At 38.2% G+C, this 16,504-nt stretch overlaps 1 protein-coding gene across 4 annotated transcripts in view; it reads left to right on the top strand.

Moving 5' to 3' along the window:
• GOPC (golgi associated PDZ and coiled-coil motif containing) overlaps window positions 1-16,504 on the top strand; it is a 30,466-nt gene that overhangs the window by 2,707 nt on the left and 11,255 nt on the right. For 2 of the 4 annotated variants that reach the window (XM_075202974.1, XM_075202973.1), the window contains exons 2-3: window positions 7,409-7,573; window positions 13,248-13,271. In XM_075202974.1, the coding sequence (XP_075059075.1) occupies window positions 7,409-7,573; window positions 13,248-13,271 (189 nt within the window). The remainder of the gene's footprint in view (window positions 1-7,408; window positions 7,574-13,247; window positions 13,272-16,504) is intronic. The other 2 variants (XM_075202976.1, XM_075202975.1) reach the window with 1 other exon arrangement.

Here is a 16,504-nt window from a genome sequence, read left to right as displayed (position 1 = left end):
TATATATATATATATATATATATATATATATATATATATATATATATATATATATATATATTTTACACATTCTGTGAGAAATTGACTTCTAAATGAATGTTACAAGTTGTGAGAAAAAACTGTGCTAGAGGAAAGTAGCTGAAACTTCCAAACATTTTATAATATCTGCACAGACCATTTTTGATGTCACTGACACTGCACAATGTGTTTGTTCTAGACAGTGGCGGATCCAGGGGGGCGATTGCTGCCGGCGGCTGCACAGTATGCGCAGGTCCGCTCGGCAGTGAAGGGCAGGGACCATGTGCTGCCCGCCCGCTCTGATTGTGATTAAAACACAATCAGAGCGGGCAGGCAGCACACTGTCCCTGCCTGTCACTGCCGAACGGACCTGCACATACTGTGCAGCCTCAGAAGTCAGAAAGGGGGCGGGGCCTAAATCACCCCCCCCCCCCCCCCCCTAAATCGCCCTCGGTATAACAATTTCCTAGATCCGCCCCTGGTTCTAGACCAGGTCTCGCCTGACTTAGGACCAGTGCATTATTAGTACATGTTTTAAATGGAAAGTGCTACTACTTTTAAATGTTGCATTGTGGGTTTAGTTTGGCCCGCCTCTTTTTCACACCAATTGCCAGGCACAGAAAATGAAAGTGTCCCGTGTACCCTGCTTTATAGGTTTGGTTCTCTACTGAGTGTGATAATTGCAAAATCTTTTTTTTGATTTATTTTGCAAAGTCCTTTCATAAACACCTAATTAATGACAAATTGTCACAAAGGACAAGAAAAAGAGGTATGGTTTTGCAAATTAGTTTCTTTGGAACATTATGGTATATTATTCACAATGCCTCTTTTTTTCCATACTGAATCTCCCCACTCCAGTTACCTCTACACATGTAACTGGAAAACTGAAGGAGACGTGTGGGATGGGGGATTGAGCAGAGATACCGTGTGGATGAGGAAAGTTTAGAAATACTTTTATATATATTTTTATATTTTTTAAAGAATAAATTGTGTATTTTTTGGGATTGTTCAAATGTAAATTGGACAAAGCTATTGTATAAACGTGGTAACACAATCTAGTTTGTAGACTGTCCAGATTTCACATTTTCTCCAGCTGTCTTCCACAGCAGACCAATTTCTGACAATCTTATTCTATGTGGGTTGTTGAGTGCCCACAATAAATCATATGTGGGTACTGTGGGGAGATTTACACTTCCTCTTTCACTTTTCTTACAGTGTAAGTTATAGATATGCTCCTCTATTATTCATACTTGCCTACTTTTGCAGACAGCTGTCCGGGAGGTTTGAATTTGCATATAAAGCATTTAAATATTAAACATACTCTTTCACATTGCACTCAGTAATTGGAAGAAGAAAGTCAGTATAACAAAAAAATGCTGTAAATACAATAGATTTATTTATTTATTTTTCGGTCCCATTTCCTTTTAATTTTCTTAGCAGTGTCTTGCATCGATGGTCAGTTGTAAACATCAATATGGCAACCATGTGCTCAGTCACTATAAGTTTTGTATTGCAGATATGGAAGGTGTTGTTTCTGCTGCTTGATGATCACATCATACACACAATAATGACTGAGATAAGCACAGCTAAACACTCTTATTGAGGAGTAAAGTGGCAGTATGGGGAAAGAATAATACCATTTTAAAATTTATCTCATGCTAGGTATGGTTCTCCAATTATCTGTGTGGAGTTTGTATGTTCTCCCAGTGTTTGTGTGGGTTTCCTCCGGGTGCTCCAGTTTCCTCCCACACTCCAAAAACATACTAGTAGGTTAATTGGCTGCCATTAAATTGACCTTAGTCTCATGCGGTCTGTCTGTCTGTGTGTGGGTATGTTAGGGAATTTAAACTGCAAGGTCCAGTGGGGCATGGACTGATGTTTGCGTTCAGTGCTGCGGAATTAGTGGAGCTATATAAATAGCTGATGATGATTATGCAAAAAAAATACTGTTAATGTAAGCATTAAGTCCCACGCATTCTGGAAAATGCATCTTGTCCAATATATTTTGGGGGGGAGTGCACTAACTGCAAGAAACAGTTTTGGCCTTAAAACATGAAATTATTTTTTTTTTTCATTTGTTTCCCTGGTGTTCCCTAAATAAAATAGAGAGTAAACTTTGTACCCAAATAAAAATGCTGTGAAAAATGGCACACTGAATGTGTGTGTGTATATATATATATATATGTGTGTGTAATATATATATATATATATATATAAGTGCTGCCTCCAAATTGTAAATGGCAAAGAACTTATCACAAAGACCTATACAGTGCAAATAATCATTTATCTAAAGCTAATATGGGTGGAGCAATTAGTCTTTCAGGCTGCCAAGTGACCCACACAATTCAAAACATACAATACAATGAACTAAGTGCATGTCCTTTGACACTTGTTGCTAGGGAACCAAATAAACAGTAGAGCCTCCAATAGTGACAGTTGCTTCTCTAGCTTCAGTTTAGGCCCTACTTTAGTGACAACCTGACACACTTCAGGAGCTACATGTGCGGCACTCTAACCTTGGAAAGAGCCGCACATTCATCATCAGCTATTTATATTGCGCCACTAATTCCGCAGCGCTGTAGAGAGAACTCACTCACATCAGTCGCTGCCCCATTGGAGCTTACAGTCTAAATTCCCAATACACACACTCGCACACAGACAGATGGAGAGATTAGGGTCAATTTTAATAGTAGGCAATTCACCTACTAGTATGTTTTTGGAGTGTGGGAGGAAACCGGAGCACCCGGAAGAAACCCACGCAAACACGGGGAGAACATACAAACTCCACACAGATAAGGCCATGGTCGGGAATTGAACTCATGACCCCAGTGCTGGGAGGCAGAAGTGCTAACCATTAAGCTACTGTACTGCCATTAATATCACTAATAACTGAAAACAATGTATTTAATCAAAGAAACAACACAGATCCTACATGTGCTCCAAAACATCCCTCAGATTTCTAGGGCTAACACAATGGCCAGTCACCCCAAAATCACCTTTTTTTAAAATTTATTTTTGAAAACTTTATACCTAAGGCCTCATACCCACTGTTGTTTCTCTTTCATGTATGCTAGCGTTTCAACATAATTGTAGACATTCCCAATTAATTTACCAGTAATCTCAGAAAATAGAAAAAGTAGCATCCTGAGATCCTGAGACTTGTAATGCTTACACTCACTATTAGAGCTCTCATACCCACTGCCAAGTTTTGTTTTTTTGTTTTTGTTTCTTTTTTTCTTTTTGAAAAACACTCTTCTAAAACTTTGTTTCCAAAGAATGCTATGCCTTTTAGTATATGACCCTGGCTCCTTGACATCATGTGACACTTTTGTTTGTTGAACTTCTGGAATGTAATAAAACTTGGTCTGTCGCTTGCACCTGCAGTAGCTTCTCTAATTACAGGTATATGTAGACACATATATTGTTAGAGAAAAGATCAAACATAATACGCACACTGGTTTTAAACTGGCGACATGAATAACTGTCCATAAATGATCTGTTGCAGTGCTGTGATAGAAAATGTGCAGTGCAGGATAGTGTGATTCAGATAAAACTGTCAACATTGTTATTTGTGCAAGACCTTCATTTATTGATGAAGATCTGGACAGTAAAATGTTCAGTTTTTCAGAAATAGCTTGTGTGGACTTATATTGTTCATGATCGTGATTATCCCACAGGGAAATCTTGTTCATGATGTCATTTGGACACCATTTGCTTCTGTTTAGGTAAGGCTGGGTACACACTACAGTATCTTCAGACGATTATCAGGCCAATCAAACGATAAATGACTATTCGGACAGATACCGCATTAGTGTGTACCTTGCAATGATTAACGATTATCGGTCTAAAGCACATCGTATTGTTTGACTTTTAAACCAGACTAAAAATCTCATTCAAAGGTCACCAATGTTGTGCTGACTCTGCAGTGTGTATGCACTCAGGACAGGCAGTGTCCATAGATCTCTATGGAGTGTGCACAGTCACTATCTTTTCAGCCAATGGTTATGACCGATGAAGAGCAAAGATCTGACAGTAAATCTTGTAAAATGTGTTTAGTACACATGAATCGGCATGCTGATCGAGACTTTTCTTTTTTTTTTCTTTTTTTTTTATAACCATTGTAACCATTGGTAAAATGATATCGCATTGGGAGAAATTTTGTATAGTGTGTACCCAACCTAAAGAAGGATGCTATTAGATAGATTTCTCACTAGCCAGACCTGTGACCTTGCCGGACAAGTTTTTCTGTAAGGTTAATGTTTTACAAAAGCTCTGTTTGAACACACCTACATACATCTTCTGATCCTGTTCCTTGATAAACTAAAAGCTGTTTAACAAGAGGATATAATCCACATACAGTGTAAAGAATGTTGTTGTGAATTCATCCTGTATGTTACCATTTTCTGAGTCTTCAATAGACAACAACCCCCTGTCTATCATTTGCAGTTTAGTCTAGAATAGCTTACTTTACATAAAATGTAATAGGGAAGACATTTAATTAACAAATAAGTGTCATACAATACACGCAAAAGGCATGATTGCTACCTTAGCATCTGTCCTGAAACAGCGTAAGGTTTGTATGCTGTAAAAGCATTGTAGTGATCCTGCCTTTGAAGTCTGACTTTTTTTTTTAAGTCTTCAGATGGAGTTAAATTGCTTAAATGAGTTTAAAGTTATAAGTCATCTGACACTCTACACATTTAACTACAGGTAAACAATAAGCAAATAATCCACTTCTGTGTTGTGCTACTCAACAACAGTCTGCTCCCATCTTATCTACCTGTTCATCCTTGTTGTATAGCTCTTGTGTATTCTGTGCAACACTTACTATGCCTTATTGAAAGTCCACAACTTTGATTGTTGGTCCTCTTTATATTTGTTATAGGCTTTACCTCCTCACTGTGCAATGTTGTGTTTTGTGACACTGCATAAACAATTATATTATTTTTTTATTGATATTTTATAAAGAGAATAATAAAATAATATAATTAAAAAGCTTATGTGAATGGTGTTTAATGCAGCACAATTCTCAAATGAAGATTGCAATTCACTTTTGACTACACACAGGAGACACAGGGAATAATACACATCTCTGGCAGGATGTATTCTGGCAGGAGAGTGTTGTTTGGCCCATCTTTTTGGCAGCCCTCTCTTTAGCAAATATTTTTTAAGATTAAATCAATGTGGCCTGACTATAAGAGAATGTTCGTATCACCATTTTTTCTTAGTTTGTTTAGTCAGGCTACTATTATTGATTTATATTTCTGCACAGCGTCATCGTCTACCATTACAACAAATCACATGCCATATGGTGTAGTAAGCAGAGAGGCTTTGGAACACCCCTCTGAACTCTGTCTGTTCTGTGTACCCCTTTGCCTTCATCTGACATGCGGTGAGCCTATGTCTGTGTAGCGGGCAGACATATTTTGTAACCTTCAGAGTGTTTTTGAAAATGAGGCAATGATCTTTAGGACAGCTAAGAAAAATTACTATTTGATACATGTGTAAAAGGTACTTGCCAGTTAAAGAAAACTAATAAACCTTCTATGTGGGATTGCTGCTTTTCTAATCCCACCCATGTACACTAGATACCTTGCAGAGGACCCAGTTTAATGCAGAATGAATAATAGATTTGAATAACACAGGAACTTCATGCCGTGAATTAAAAAAATATCATGTGAAGTCTACGGAACATTACCATGATGGTAATCTTAATACTGGAAGTAAGAAATTGAATCGCCCCAATATCTTCTGTAAATAAGAATGTAATCTGTTAGCATATTCTCCATCTCTGCTGACTGTAAGCTGTTTTCATTTCTTGAACTTTTTTCAACTGCAATGTGGAAGTTGTGTTTACAACCCACTATTCACGGTTAATTACTAAGAAATAAGCCAAATTGGAATTCTTTGGTTTACACTAAGCAACAAATACTTAAAGCTCTATCTACTATATATACCTGCACATTTTACATGGCGATTTTAGGATTTTGGTACAACTTGTGTATTTCTAACCGTTTTCTGTTTTAACATCTACTTTTCTTTTAACAACTGCTTTTCTTCATACTTGTTTGAATATTTATTTCCTTGGCAGAATAGAAACATAATTTCATGTTCTGTTAACTAGTATCAATCGGATCTCTAGTCCTTGACAAATAAAATCCAATGATACCAATTTTTCTCAGTATATAAATTTTTTTTATGTAAATCTTGTGACTTTAATGAGACATTTTCTTGCTTTCCTGGACGCTACAGGCCAGTAACAGTTGGAACACCCTGATTTAGCTACCATTAATAGCGAAATATGGGCTTTATTAAGTATTGCTGCTGAAATTTGCCATAGTCCCTGTTTAACATGCATGCAGTTGTCCTTGAGTGTTAGGCCTCCACGCGCATTTCACATTAGACCTTTTTTCTTTCATTCTAAGGATAAAATTCACAGAAGTCATGTTAAATCGTAACATTTATCTAGAAGGGTCAGATAGGACAGTGTGTACTAAAAATCATACCTGTCTGCTTTTAATACCTCTCAGAGGGGAGGACCAAGGGGCAAGTTTGGAGTGAGTGACTATGAGATTCGTGTTATCGTGAGCATGCGTTTATTTGCGCTGTCGTGCTGCCATGGGTGGGGCCATGATGATGTCGTTTTCAGCAAATTGCATCATCACAGCACCGCCCTCTTCGCAAGAAGATTGGGATGGGATCTGGGAGAGTAGGAAGTATGCAGTAAATGTATGGCTAAGGTCTAGTCTTAGTACATTATGTTATTATGTCTATAAGGTGCCACAAGGCTTCCATGTACATGAAGCAATCATGTATTTGAAAAATGATCAGATGTAAAACTAATAAATTCAAAAGTCAGAGCCTCAAATATTTTATTTTATGGTACAGCCATGTAATTTTTCAGAATTTTTTTTTTAAAAAACTGAAAATTGCTAAAAATTACCTCCAGATTTTAGTAATAAATTAATAAATCCTGTGTTAAGTAGTTGTCTTTAGAAAGTTAATCATATGATTAATGCCATTTTTTTTTTATGCTAATTGTGACATGAATAGCACCAAAATCAGCAACATTTGGGAATTTGGCTATAAAATGTTTTGAAGTCTAAATTTTAAGACAAACCTGTTTGTGACAGGCTTTTAATCTCAACGTCTTGTCACTTTGCGTTTAGCTGCAACACAGTACAGCACTGCAAAATAATGATCTAATAATGTCCTAGTTCATGCAGTCAGCAGACGACCCAATGAGAGAATAGCTAAATTATAAGATCAGACTGCAGTGTAAGGATCTAGAGACAAACAGGGGTGTGCATTACATTATGTAGTATTGATTATGCAAAACTAATATATTTCAGACCTTAAAAGGTATAAAACATTTTCTTGAATTTTGCAGGCTCAGATTGTGGATTTGAAATCCGAACTGACTGAGACTCAGGCAGAAAAAGTGGTATTGGAGAAAGAGGTCCATGATCAGCTTCTGCAGCTTCATGCTGTACAACTACAGCTACACTCCAAGACTGGTCAGAATGTGGACTCTGGGGCCATCAAGGCCAAACTGGTAAGCAGAAGCTATATAGTTGTTGTTAAAAGAATTGACCACCTTCTAAACGATTATATGCAATTGACAATTATATGCAACAATATTTTAAGTGTTTGACACTAAATACTGTCATGTTTATATTGACTACTTATCATGAATGATTAATTGCGCATATATTATAATGGTTGATTTACAATTAACAGCTGCCTCTAAAATCTAATTATATGATCACTGGTTATGCATTATTAATATGCTGTATTTTGCTAAAGATAAGACTTTTTTTTAAGCCAACCATTGATTATAAGTTCTATTTATATCACTTTGATGCTTTGCCTCTTATATCCTGTAATTCAACATAACTGGATACTGTCCAGCACATGAAGTTGGCGCTCAAGTCTGGATACCATAGCAGGCCGCAGGAGGCAAAAAGTGCAGTAAGAGCTGATAATATAATGATTTGGATGCTGTGCTCGCTTTAAAGGGCAGGGCCGCTGTCCGTGTCCTTGGGAACACTGCTGCCCCCACTCCTAGCAATACATGCGCTCTAGGTATGATGCCCGTGCAGTGTAAGATAATACATGGTATAGGTTATTATGCTGGTATAATAAGGTAATATAAGATATTGTACTGAGAAAATATGAACATCAAATAATTGACTCTGCATGTAGACACATATAGCTGTATTATACATAGTATATTTGAGCTATTGGATATTATGAAGATATTTCTGAAGTGACAATTACCCATTCATAGTATGTCTCCAGCCTAGCACCACCTTGTGTCTGGGCTAGTACTAGCACTTACACCAGTTAGGGAGTCTTCAGCTCATCCAGGTAATATATCACTTTCACCTCCCCCATGGTGCAGCTTGGTGATACCTGGAGTCAAAGCGTCAATCCTCTCCCTGCACCACGTCATGTAAGGGAGCCAATTGACACCACACACCCACCCACCCACAAGCTGTGCAGACAGGCCCCATCTGTAACAATACCGAATAAAACACCACCCACACCAGTAGAAAAACCATGGCAAGTCTCTGCCCACTCTCACACTCTGAGAGGGTCACCTTTGCTAATAAGTACAAATTCATTGTGTATATGGAGCATATTGTAGATGATCAGTCTAATGTGTACATGAAGCATGAGCCTGATCTGGAGGAGTACCATGGTTTTGAAAACATGATCTTTGAAATAATCTAGTTATTTGAATTTGCAGCCTATTCTAATGCATTGTATGTTCTGCACAAAAAAAGACAAATCTTGTTGTCTTTGCAATTATGTGTAGACACATGCAAAAGTGCTGGGGGTTTTTTACTTCACTTTTTGGCACTTTTTGGCATTGTGTGCGAATCCTCTACTTGTTAGAGCTTCCACCTGATAATGAGCACTCTCTATATTAGTAAATGCTTAACAGACAAAACAAGTTTGGCTGCACTTCAGACTTAAAACAAACAAATCTATCACAGAATCAAATTAGTTAAACACTTATTTAAACTCAAATAAAATAAAAATGTACATTGATATGCCCACAATAACCAGCTGGAATTGAAAACCTAAGTAATTATCCAGTTAGATATATATTGTTGTATAGCACATGTGCAAAACAATGTATAATAGAAAGAATGTAACCCAGTGTTTATCAGCGGTGAGTGAAGCTTAGTATTAGCGCTGTAGAATATTCAGAATTCGTATAGGAGGGCTGTCGTTGGTTATATAGTATTACAGGAGTAATTCCTGACACTGAGGGCACTGCATTTAAGTCTCACTCTGTACTTCCACCAGTCCTCACATAGAAGTCTCCCCAATGGTTGATCATTGCATAGCAGATCAGAGCCGCCTGCACACTTTTCCATCGGTGACACCAACGGATTGTATTTTTGCAGTTCACAGCAAAGTGTTCAGTTCAAAACAGTTCTTGTGTTATGGATAGTCACAGCTGGTTTGCAATTACTTTATAAGCTTGCCACATTTCTGTGTTAGCTAGCACAGGTATTCGCTTTAAATATTTGATACAAAAAAAATAAAAATGAAGTCTTCCTATCAGAAGTGATTACTGATTATCTTCCACCTGTAATTAAGTGGTTATTCATGTTTGAGGTTTGAATATACATATTAAACAACTGAAAACAAAAGCAAAAATATAGGCATGATTCTTTCTTAGCTGGGGTGAATAGGGATCCTAACCTTGGATGTCTGTATTTGTGTATGTGTTGCTACAATGGTGTGTTGGTTGCTGCCTTTACGAGTGTGGCTGGGTCCTCCGAGTACCGGCGGCCATCTTGAAATGGACTCCGGCGCCGCAGGGGTTGCGTGAGCTGTATATGTATTTGAATGTTTTAGATGTAAATAAAAATGTTTTATGTGTGCGCTGCAGCGCTGGCTGGGTAGCACCCAGCCCCGCGGCCATAAAGGGGTTAAACCCCTGTATAGATGAAGGTTTATTTTTATAAATGTTTAGTGTGTTGGTGCTGCAGCACTGGTAGTTAACCGGCGTGCAGCACCAGAGGGGTTAACTCCAGGTGCTAGGCGCCGGGAGTGTAACTATATGTATGTTAAATGTATATAATAAATGTAAAGAGTATTTACCCCGTCCCTTGGTCCAGCGGGGGTTGGATCCTTCACCACCCGGCAGACAGCTTCAGTGGCTTCCCCGGGGGCCTTCTGAGATCAAACAGCTCTGAGGTGCAGCGCCTCCTGGGGGTCCCAGGAAGCTATGTCCCTAGCTGGAGCTCAGCTGGAAGTAAGTTTGGGCGGGAGATTTAAAAGATTAATCTCTCGCCCCAGACAGACAGACACCAGAGGAAGAAGAGTGGGCTGAGCCCCCCTCTTCCTCGCAGGTCGTGGATGGGGGAGGTATACTCCCCCTGCCACTAGCAGCAATGTTAAAAGGCTGATTCACATGCAGGCTGCATGAATCAACCCTATTTGATAAAAGGGACCGGAGGATGGATTACATTCTGCTATGATGGTACTCAAAATATGTATAAAAAAGGCACTGTTTTGTATTAGGAAGTGTTCTTGTTTCTTCTGATCTCTTGATCACCGGTATCTTCAACCAGTGTGAACTGTCCTTTTTAGGACTACTGGAACAACATAAACATCACTTGCTTCAAAGACCTGTTTGACAACTTCTTCCATGCTGAAATTTCTTTGTCCTATAGATTAGACCCAACTCTAATCCGTTCCCAGCTGTTCTGAGGTTTGGACCCAGCTTTCCGGTATCGCCACTCTGCCCGCTACCCAGCAGCTCTGGCCAATGTGATAGGCCAGGGGTATCCATCCACAGCAACCCTGATCAATAGGAAGAGGTCAGGGGTACTAGCCCAGGTACACCAGCAACAGGGTACTCTAGCAGTGACCGTTACCCAGAAGGAACGCGATTCAGGATGCTGCCAAGGAGTCTAGTGGTGGCAGCAGCTTAAACCCCTCCTATTTGGGATAAAGAAAGGGAACGGTGGCAAAGTAAGCCCAGCCGGTTCCCAGCAGCAACAGACAGGGTGGCATAGGCAGTCCGTTCTGTCACAACGGGTGTAACAGGGGTTCCGGTTCCTGTGGGTTTTTTACTTTAGGGGGTTTTCTGCCGCGGCACAACTTTTTGTGGTGTGTGCCATGATGTGGGTTGGGTAGGTCTTAAGCGTGATGTTGTATGCGGAAACAGCTGGGAGAGCGGTAGGAGGGTAATTAATTAGATTTACTTTCCTTTGATAAGTGTTCCTCCAATGCTCTTTATGGTAGATGAGAGCTGTTTTCTGGTTTATTCCTCTGTGTGTAGCGTCCGTTGGTCCTGTTTAGCGCTTTCTGTAGTACCCCGTGGAAGAGAGGATGGGTGGGGTGGGTAGGGGGATGGGATGGGAACAAGGGAGAAGCGGAATCGCGTAGCAACAATATATCTTCTTAGTGCTACTATTGTGTGTAGCTTATGTGCAGCACGGTGGCTTAGTAATTAGCACTTCTGCCTCACAGCGCTGGGGTCATGAGTTCAATTCCCGACCATGGCCTTATCTGCGTGGAGTTTGTATGTTCTCCCCATTTTTGACTGGGTTTCTCTTCGGGTGCTCTGGTTTCCTCCCACACTCTCAAAAAAACATACTAGTAGGTTAATTGGCTGCTATTAAAAAATTGAGCATAGAGTCTGTCTGTCTGTCTGTGTGTGTGTGTCCCAGCTCCAATGGGGCAGGGACTGATGTGAATGAGTTGTCTGTACAGCGCTATGGAATCAGTGGCGCTATATAAATAGTGATCATTATGTTGGTTTAATAGCTGTTTTTCTGTAAATTTATTGATGGCTCTTTTGCGTCTATAGCTCTTTTACCTTTGGTATATTGCCATTCCACTGTGGGTTCTTTTTGTGATTTATAGCTTTGGTATAGCTCATAAAGCCATCCAAGTAACAATTCTTTCTTAACTAATTTGTAATGAACTAAGTATAAACTACACACACACACACCCTTTTACTACATATCTCTGCACATTTATAACTATATAGATTAATCATAATAGCACTACCAGTAAATTGCAATTATATGTGATTGACAAAGACATTGAAGCAAACTATCTATAGGATTGTGTTAAATATCAGTATTTTCCTATAGTCTTGAAAAGGGCATAACAAATCTGTAGTATTATGTAGTATAATTGTATCTTTTGTTAAATATAATGTATTTTTTCATTGAATTAAATTATTTTTATTTATATCAAATTTTAACTCCTAGTGAGCAAAATATTAGCATTATAATTCACCAATATTTAGAAAGGCATTTGGCTACCATAGATTTCTCTTTAATGAAAGTTTAATTGTAGAGATTTGTTTAGGCCTACATGATACAAAGTTCTTAGCCAGTAAATCCAATAGAATTCCCTAAGGCGCAACCTGTAAAATATGTCTCATCCTTTGGCTGTTGGTATCATCATCATCCTCTATACATTCTATACCTATAACTAATTCTTGAAGGTTTCCCTTTATGATTTATTTATTTTTTTTGTTGCTAATAATGTATTGCAGATGTTCTAAGGAACACATTTTTAATGTATGGATTGTTGGCCCTATATATTGATAACGGCAAGGGCTTTGGCAAAAATAAAAAAACATATTTAATATTACAGTTAATAGTGAACTTTAACAGGAAATATTTCCTTTGTAATTAACTAAAGTGAGCTGTTTTTGTATTGAATAATATTACAACATCTTAATGCTCCACCCTTTTGTTTTATAAGGTAGCCAGCTTTGGCTCTGAGTTCTGTTGTCCTTTTGATATCAATTGTTTGTCTTTACAGAGCTAATGTTACCCAGATTTTTTTACTTTTTAGAACTAATTGAAGCTTGAGGTTACAAACAAATTTTGAGTATAAGACCTGTCATAAGAATATGTTGGTTCTGTTTAAAAGTCTTCTTAATTGCAAAAGAAAGACCATTATATCTAGAGAAAAATAATATTAATCTATCATCAGTTTAAATGATTAGGCTCTTTGATTTTATTACTATTAGACAACAGAAGATCTCTATAGACAGAACTTCATTTAAGGGTTAAGTAGATGCTTGTATTGCTGTTTTTTCTAAACATTTATGTTTACATCAATATATTTGTACAAAGTGCTGCATATTTAATATCTGCTGTTTAGTATTCATTTCTAATTCTCTGCTCTGTTTCTAACATGTCTTTTCTAACTAAGAGTCTCTCTCTTCTTGCTTTAAGTCTGTCCCTAGTCTGGAAGTAATGGTGAGTATGGCATGCTACTGTGATTTACTGTAATAAAATACTAACTTATTCTCCTGCACTTTGACATTGAATAGTTGGCAATGTCTACGCTTCTGGTTTCACACATAGAGAAGTGAAACTTGTTGGCATCTCCCACAAGTATAATTAGACAGGCTCATTCATATTGGACCAAGTAAGCCATTTCCCATTTTTAGTTACACAGGTCTGCAAAAAAATTTTTTTGGACAACTGTTTTGGTTTAGTTGACTGATTTTTATGTTTTTTTGGTGCGCTGAATCCAAAAATGACAGCCGTTTTGTCCTGGGACGTCAGGTTTTCGAACAAACAGGTGGTCATCATTTAAAAAAATCTCTTAACGCAAATATTTTATTTAAATGAAAAATATTAACTCATTTGCACAGGTGACGACAAAATTAACACCACACTCAAGTAGATTGCTTGTGAAATCGTCTTTTTTTAAACTCTTAACTTTTTTTTGAGCTTTTCCTCTAGTAGGTGGCTTCCGGAAGATCCCTGTACAACATCCAGCAGTAGTCAGCCATCATCGTAACACTCCATTTCCCTGGATACCTTCTTTCCATTTTCTTTATATCTTGATAGAAACGTTCTCCCTGCTCTTCACTCACTGCTCCCAAATTTTCAGGAAAATAGTCAAGGTGTGAGTTGAGAAAATGGACTTTTAAGCTCATGGAGCAACCAAGCTTGTGGAACGCTTTCAACATTGTTTCCACCATTTCCTTGTAATTTGGGTCCTTTTGGTTTCCCAAAACGTTTTTTTTATGACCACAGTAAAGGCAACCCACGCTTCTTTTTGAGTTGGGGTCATTGAACTGATGAAGTCTTTGTCGGATATGAGTTTTCTAATATCCGGGCCAACAAAAAACCCCTCTTTCAGTTTTGCCTCCGTTAAACCTGGAAACTTGGATCCCAAGTACTTGAAGCATTCGCTATCTTTGGGAAGTGCCTTAACAAATTGCTTCATTAATCCTAATTTATATGGAGTGGTGGTAATAAAACCTTCTCAGGGGGTACCAATGTATCTCTGAGAACATTCTTTTCACCAACAACTAGACTTCTTGGTGGCCAATTTTTTTGCTTCCAGTGATTTTGTCGGTCTCTACTGTCCCATAAACATAGACAACAAGGATATTTGGTGTACCCAGCCTGTTGTCCCAGCAGCATACACAATACTTTTAAATCCCCACATACCAACCAGTTTTGGTTTTGATAACCCACTTTCTTGAGTACCAACTCCCAAGTTCTCATAAGTCTCCTTCAAGTACACCGAATAAGCAACAGGAATGGATGCATAACGGCCACCATTGTGAAGTAAAACTGCTTTTAAGCTTCTTTTGGAAGAGTCAATGAAAAGCCTCCATTCAGAAAAATCATACTGAATGTGGAACTGAGCCATTAACCCCTCTAAATCAGAGCAAAACGCCAAATTGCCCTCATGAATAAAGTAAGACGCACCGCTTACATACTTTATGAGGAGCCCAAATTTTATCTTGGTCACCAAGTTTTAATTTAAAATAAACAAAATAAACTTTCTTAACAAAATCCGTAATATTCAACTGCTGCTTTTTCACCATGAACGCTCCACATATGAACCAGAAACTGTCAGGTGAATTTACACACTTTCTTGGAGGCATTGCACTAATTTTGAACCACACAGACAATAGCAGGATGACGACTGAAATGAAATACAAGATTGTGGAGGAATCAGAGAACAAGTTAATGCATGAAAGAACATGTCCGGGCAGGCCCTAGCAAGCACACTCAACAATGCAGTGATCACCATCAGGACCAATAAACATGTATTTTCATGTTTTTGGGAGCACTGGCAGTGAAAATAAATTTTGTTTTTCCATGTTCAGTTTTTTTCCCCCCAAGTATGATGAATTTGAAATTTAGCGATTTCCAGCTACCTGTTTGACCAAGGAACATTTCGATTGTGAAAAAACCTGATGTCCCAGGAAAAAACAATGGTCATTTTCGAATTCAGTGCACCGAAAAACATAAGAATCGGATCAAATTATGAAAACAGCTTTTTGGTTGCAGACCTGTGTTATTTATAGCATAATTGTTTATTGATTACAGGTGGTAGGGAATTTTTTGGGGGTATAATTATAGTTTTATATGGTTCTGCTGTTGAGAAGCCCTTTATGTTTTGTACTCTGGACTTCTTGTTTTACATAATACTTTACATTTCACTTGAGAACTGTTACAAATAGATCAGTGACAATCAACATTTTAGTAAGTCTTCATCTTGCTCTTGCCAGTTTTTTGGCCTCTGTTCTATGGTGTAGAGGGATCATTGTATAAGTTGAAGTGATAAAATGCCTGCACTGGTGGAACTAATGACTGCAGTGGTTTGATTTGGTTACATTAATGTTTTTATTTAACCTTGTTTTTTTGTGTATTACTAAAAAAACATTCTGTATTTTGCACTTATGTTTTAATGCACGGCTGATGTGGAGTGGATCACTTTACCTTACATTTGCACCTGGAATTTTAGACTGATCACGGAACTTTCTTCTCCTTTTGGTTACAATTTAGGCAATAGGCATATGGAGTCCTTTTTAGAGACCGTTGAAGTGGGGAAGGAACATGCCCTATGTTTCCTTCTCTCTGTCCCATCATAAAGTTTGGTTGTTTGCTCTGTATCTGTGTCTTTCCATATAAATTAAGTGGACTGGATGGAAAGCTAATTATAAATCTTTCAGTGCCGTTGGTGTAGAATTTTTGTCTTATCCTGTCCCACATGCGGGAGGCCATTGAAAAGAAATCATATACCTCATGGCACATTCACTCTTGTCATTCTTGGTTATGACTGTTGGCTATAACTTGGAACTGATGGCACACACGTGAATAGCTATCTAGAGGACAGCCAATTGTTAGTTGTGGAATTGATCATGCATCATAATGACGTCCCACTAAGAGCCATGAAACACCAGTGATGTGATTACATCAAAGAGATGATGTGAGCATAGTAAGACCCAACTCGTTTCTGCCACAGCATCTCTAGCAGCAGTACAAATGTACACATGCTCAGAGATAGTTGAAGAAAAACACACAAACATACACCTGAAATGGACACGTATAGGGGTGATTTAATTATGGTGGCGAATATACAGTGATGTTTGGCTGTGCACATTTCTGGGTACTATATTACCCAACTTTGTGGATTTTTCTGCGCACATTTATGTACCTTATTTGTTCCCTGTATAATG

Source organism: Mixophyes fleayi, chromosome 3, assembly GCF_038048845.1.
Source record: "Mixophyes fleayi isolate aMixFle1 chromosome 3, aMixFle1.hap1, whole genome shotgun sequence".
NCBI classification, from domain to species: Eukaryota; Metazoa; Chordata; class Amphibia; order Anura; family Limnodynastidae; genus Mixophyes; species Mixophyes fleayi.
Note: the sequence above shows the minus strand (reverse complement) of the source record. Positions and strands in the feature narration are given on the sequence as shown.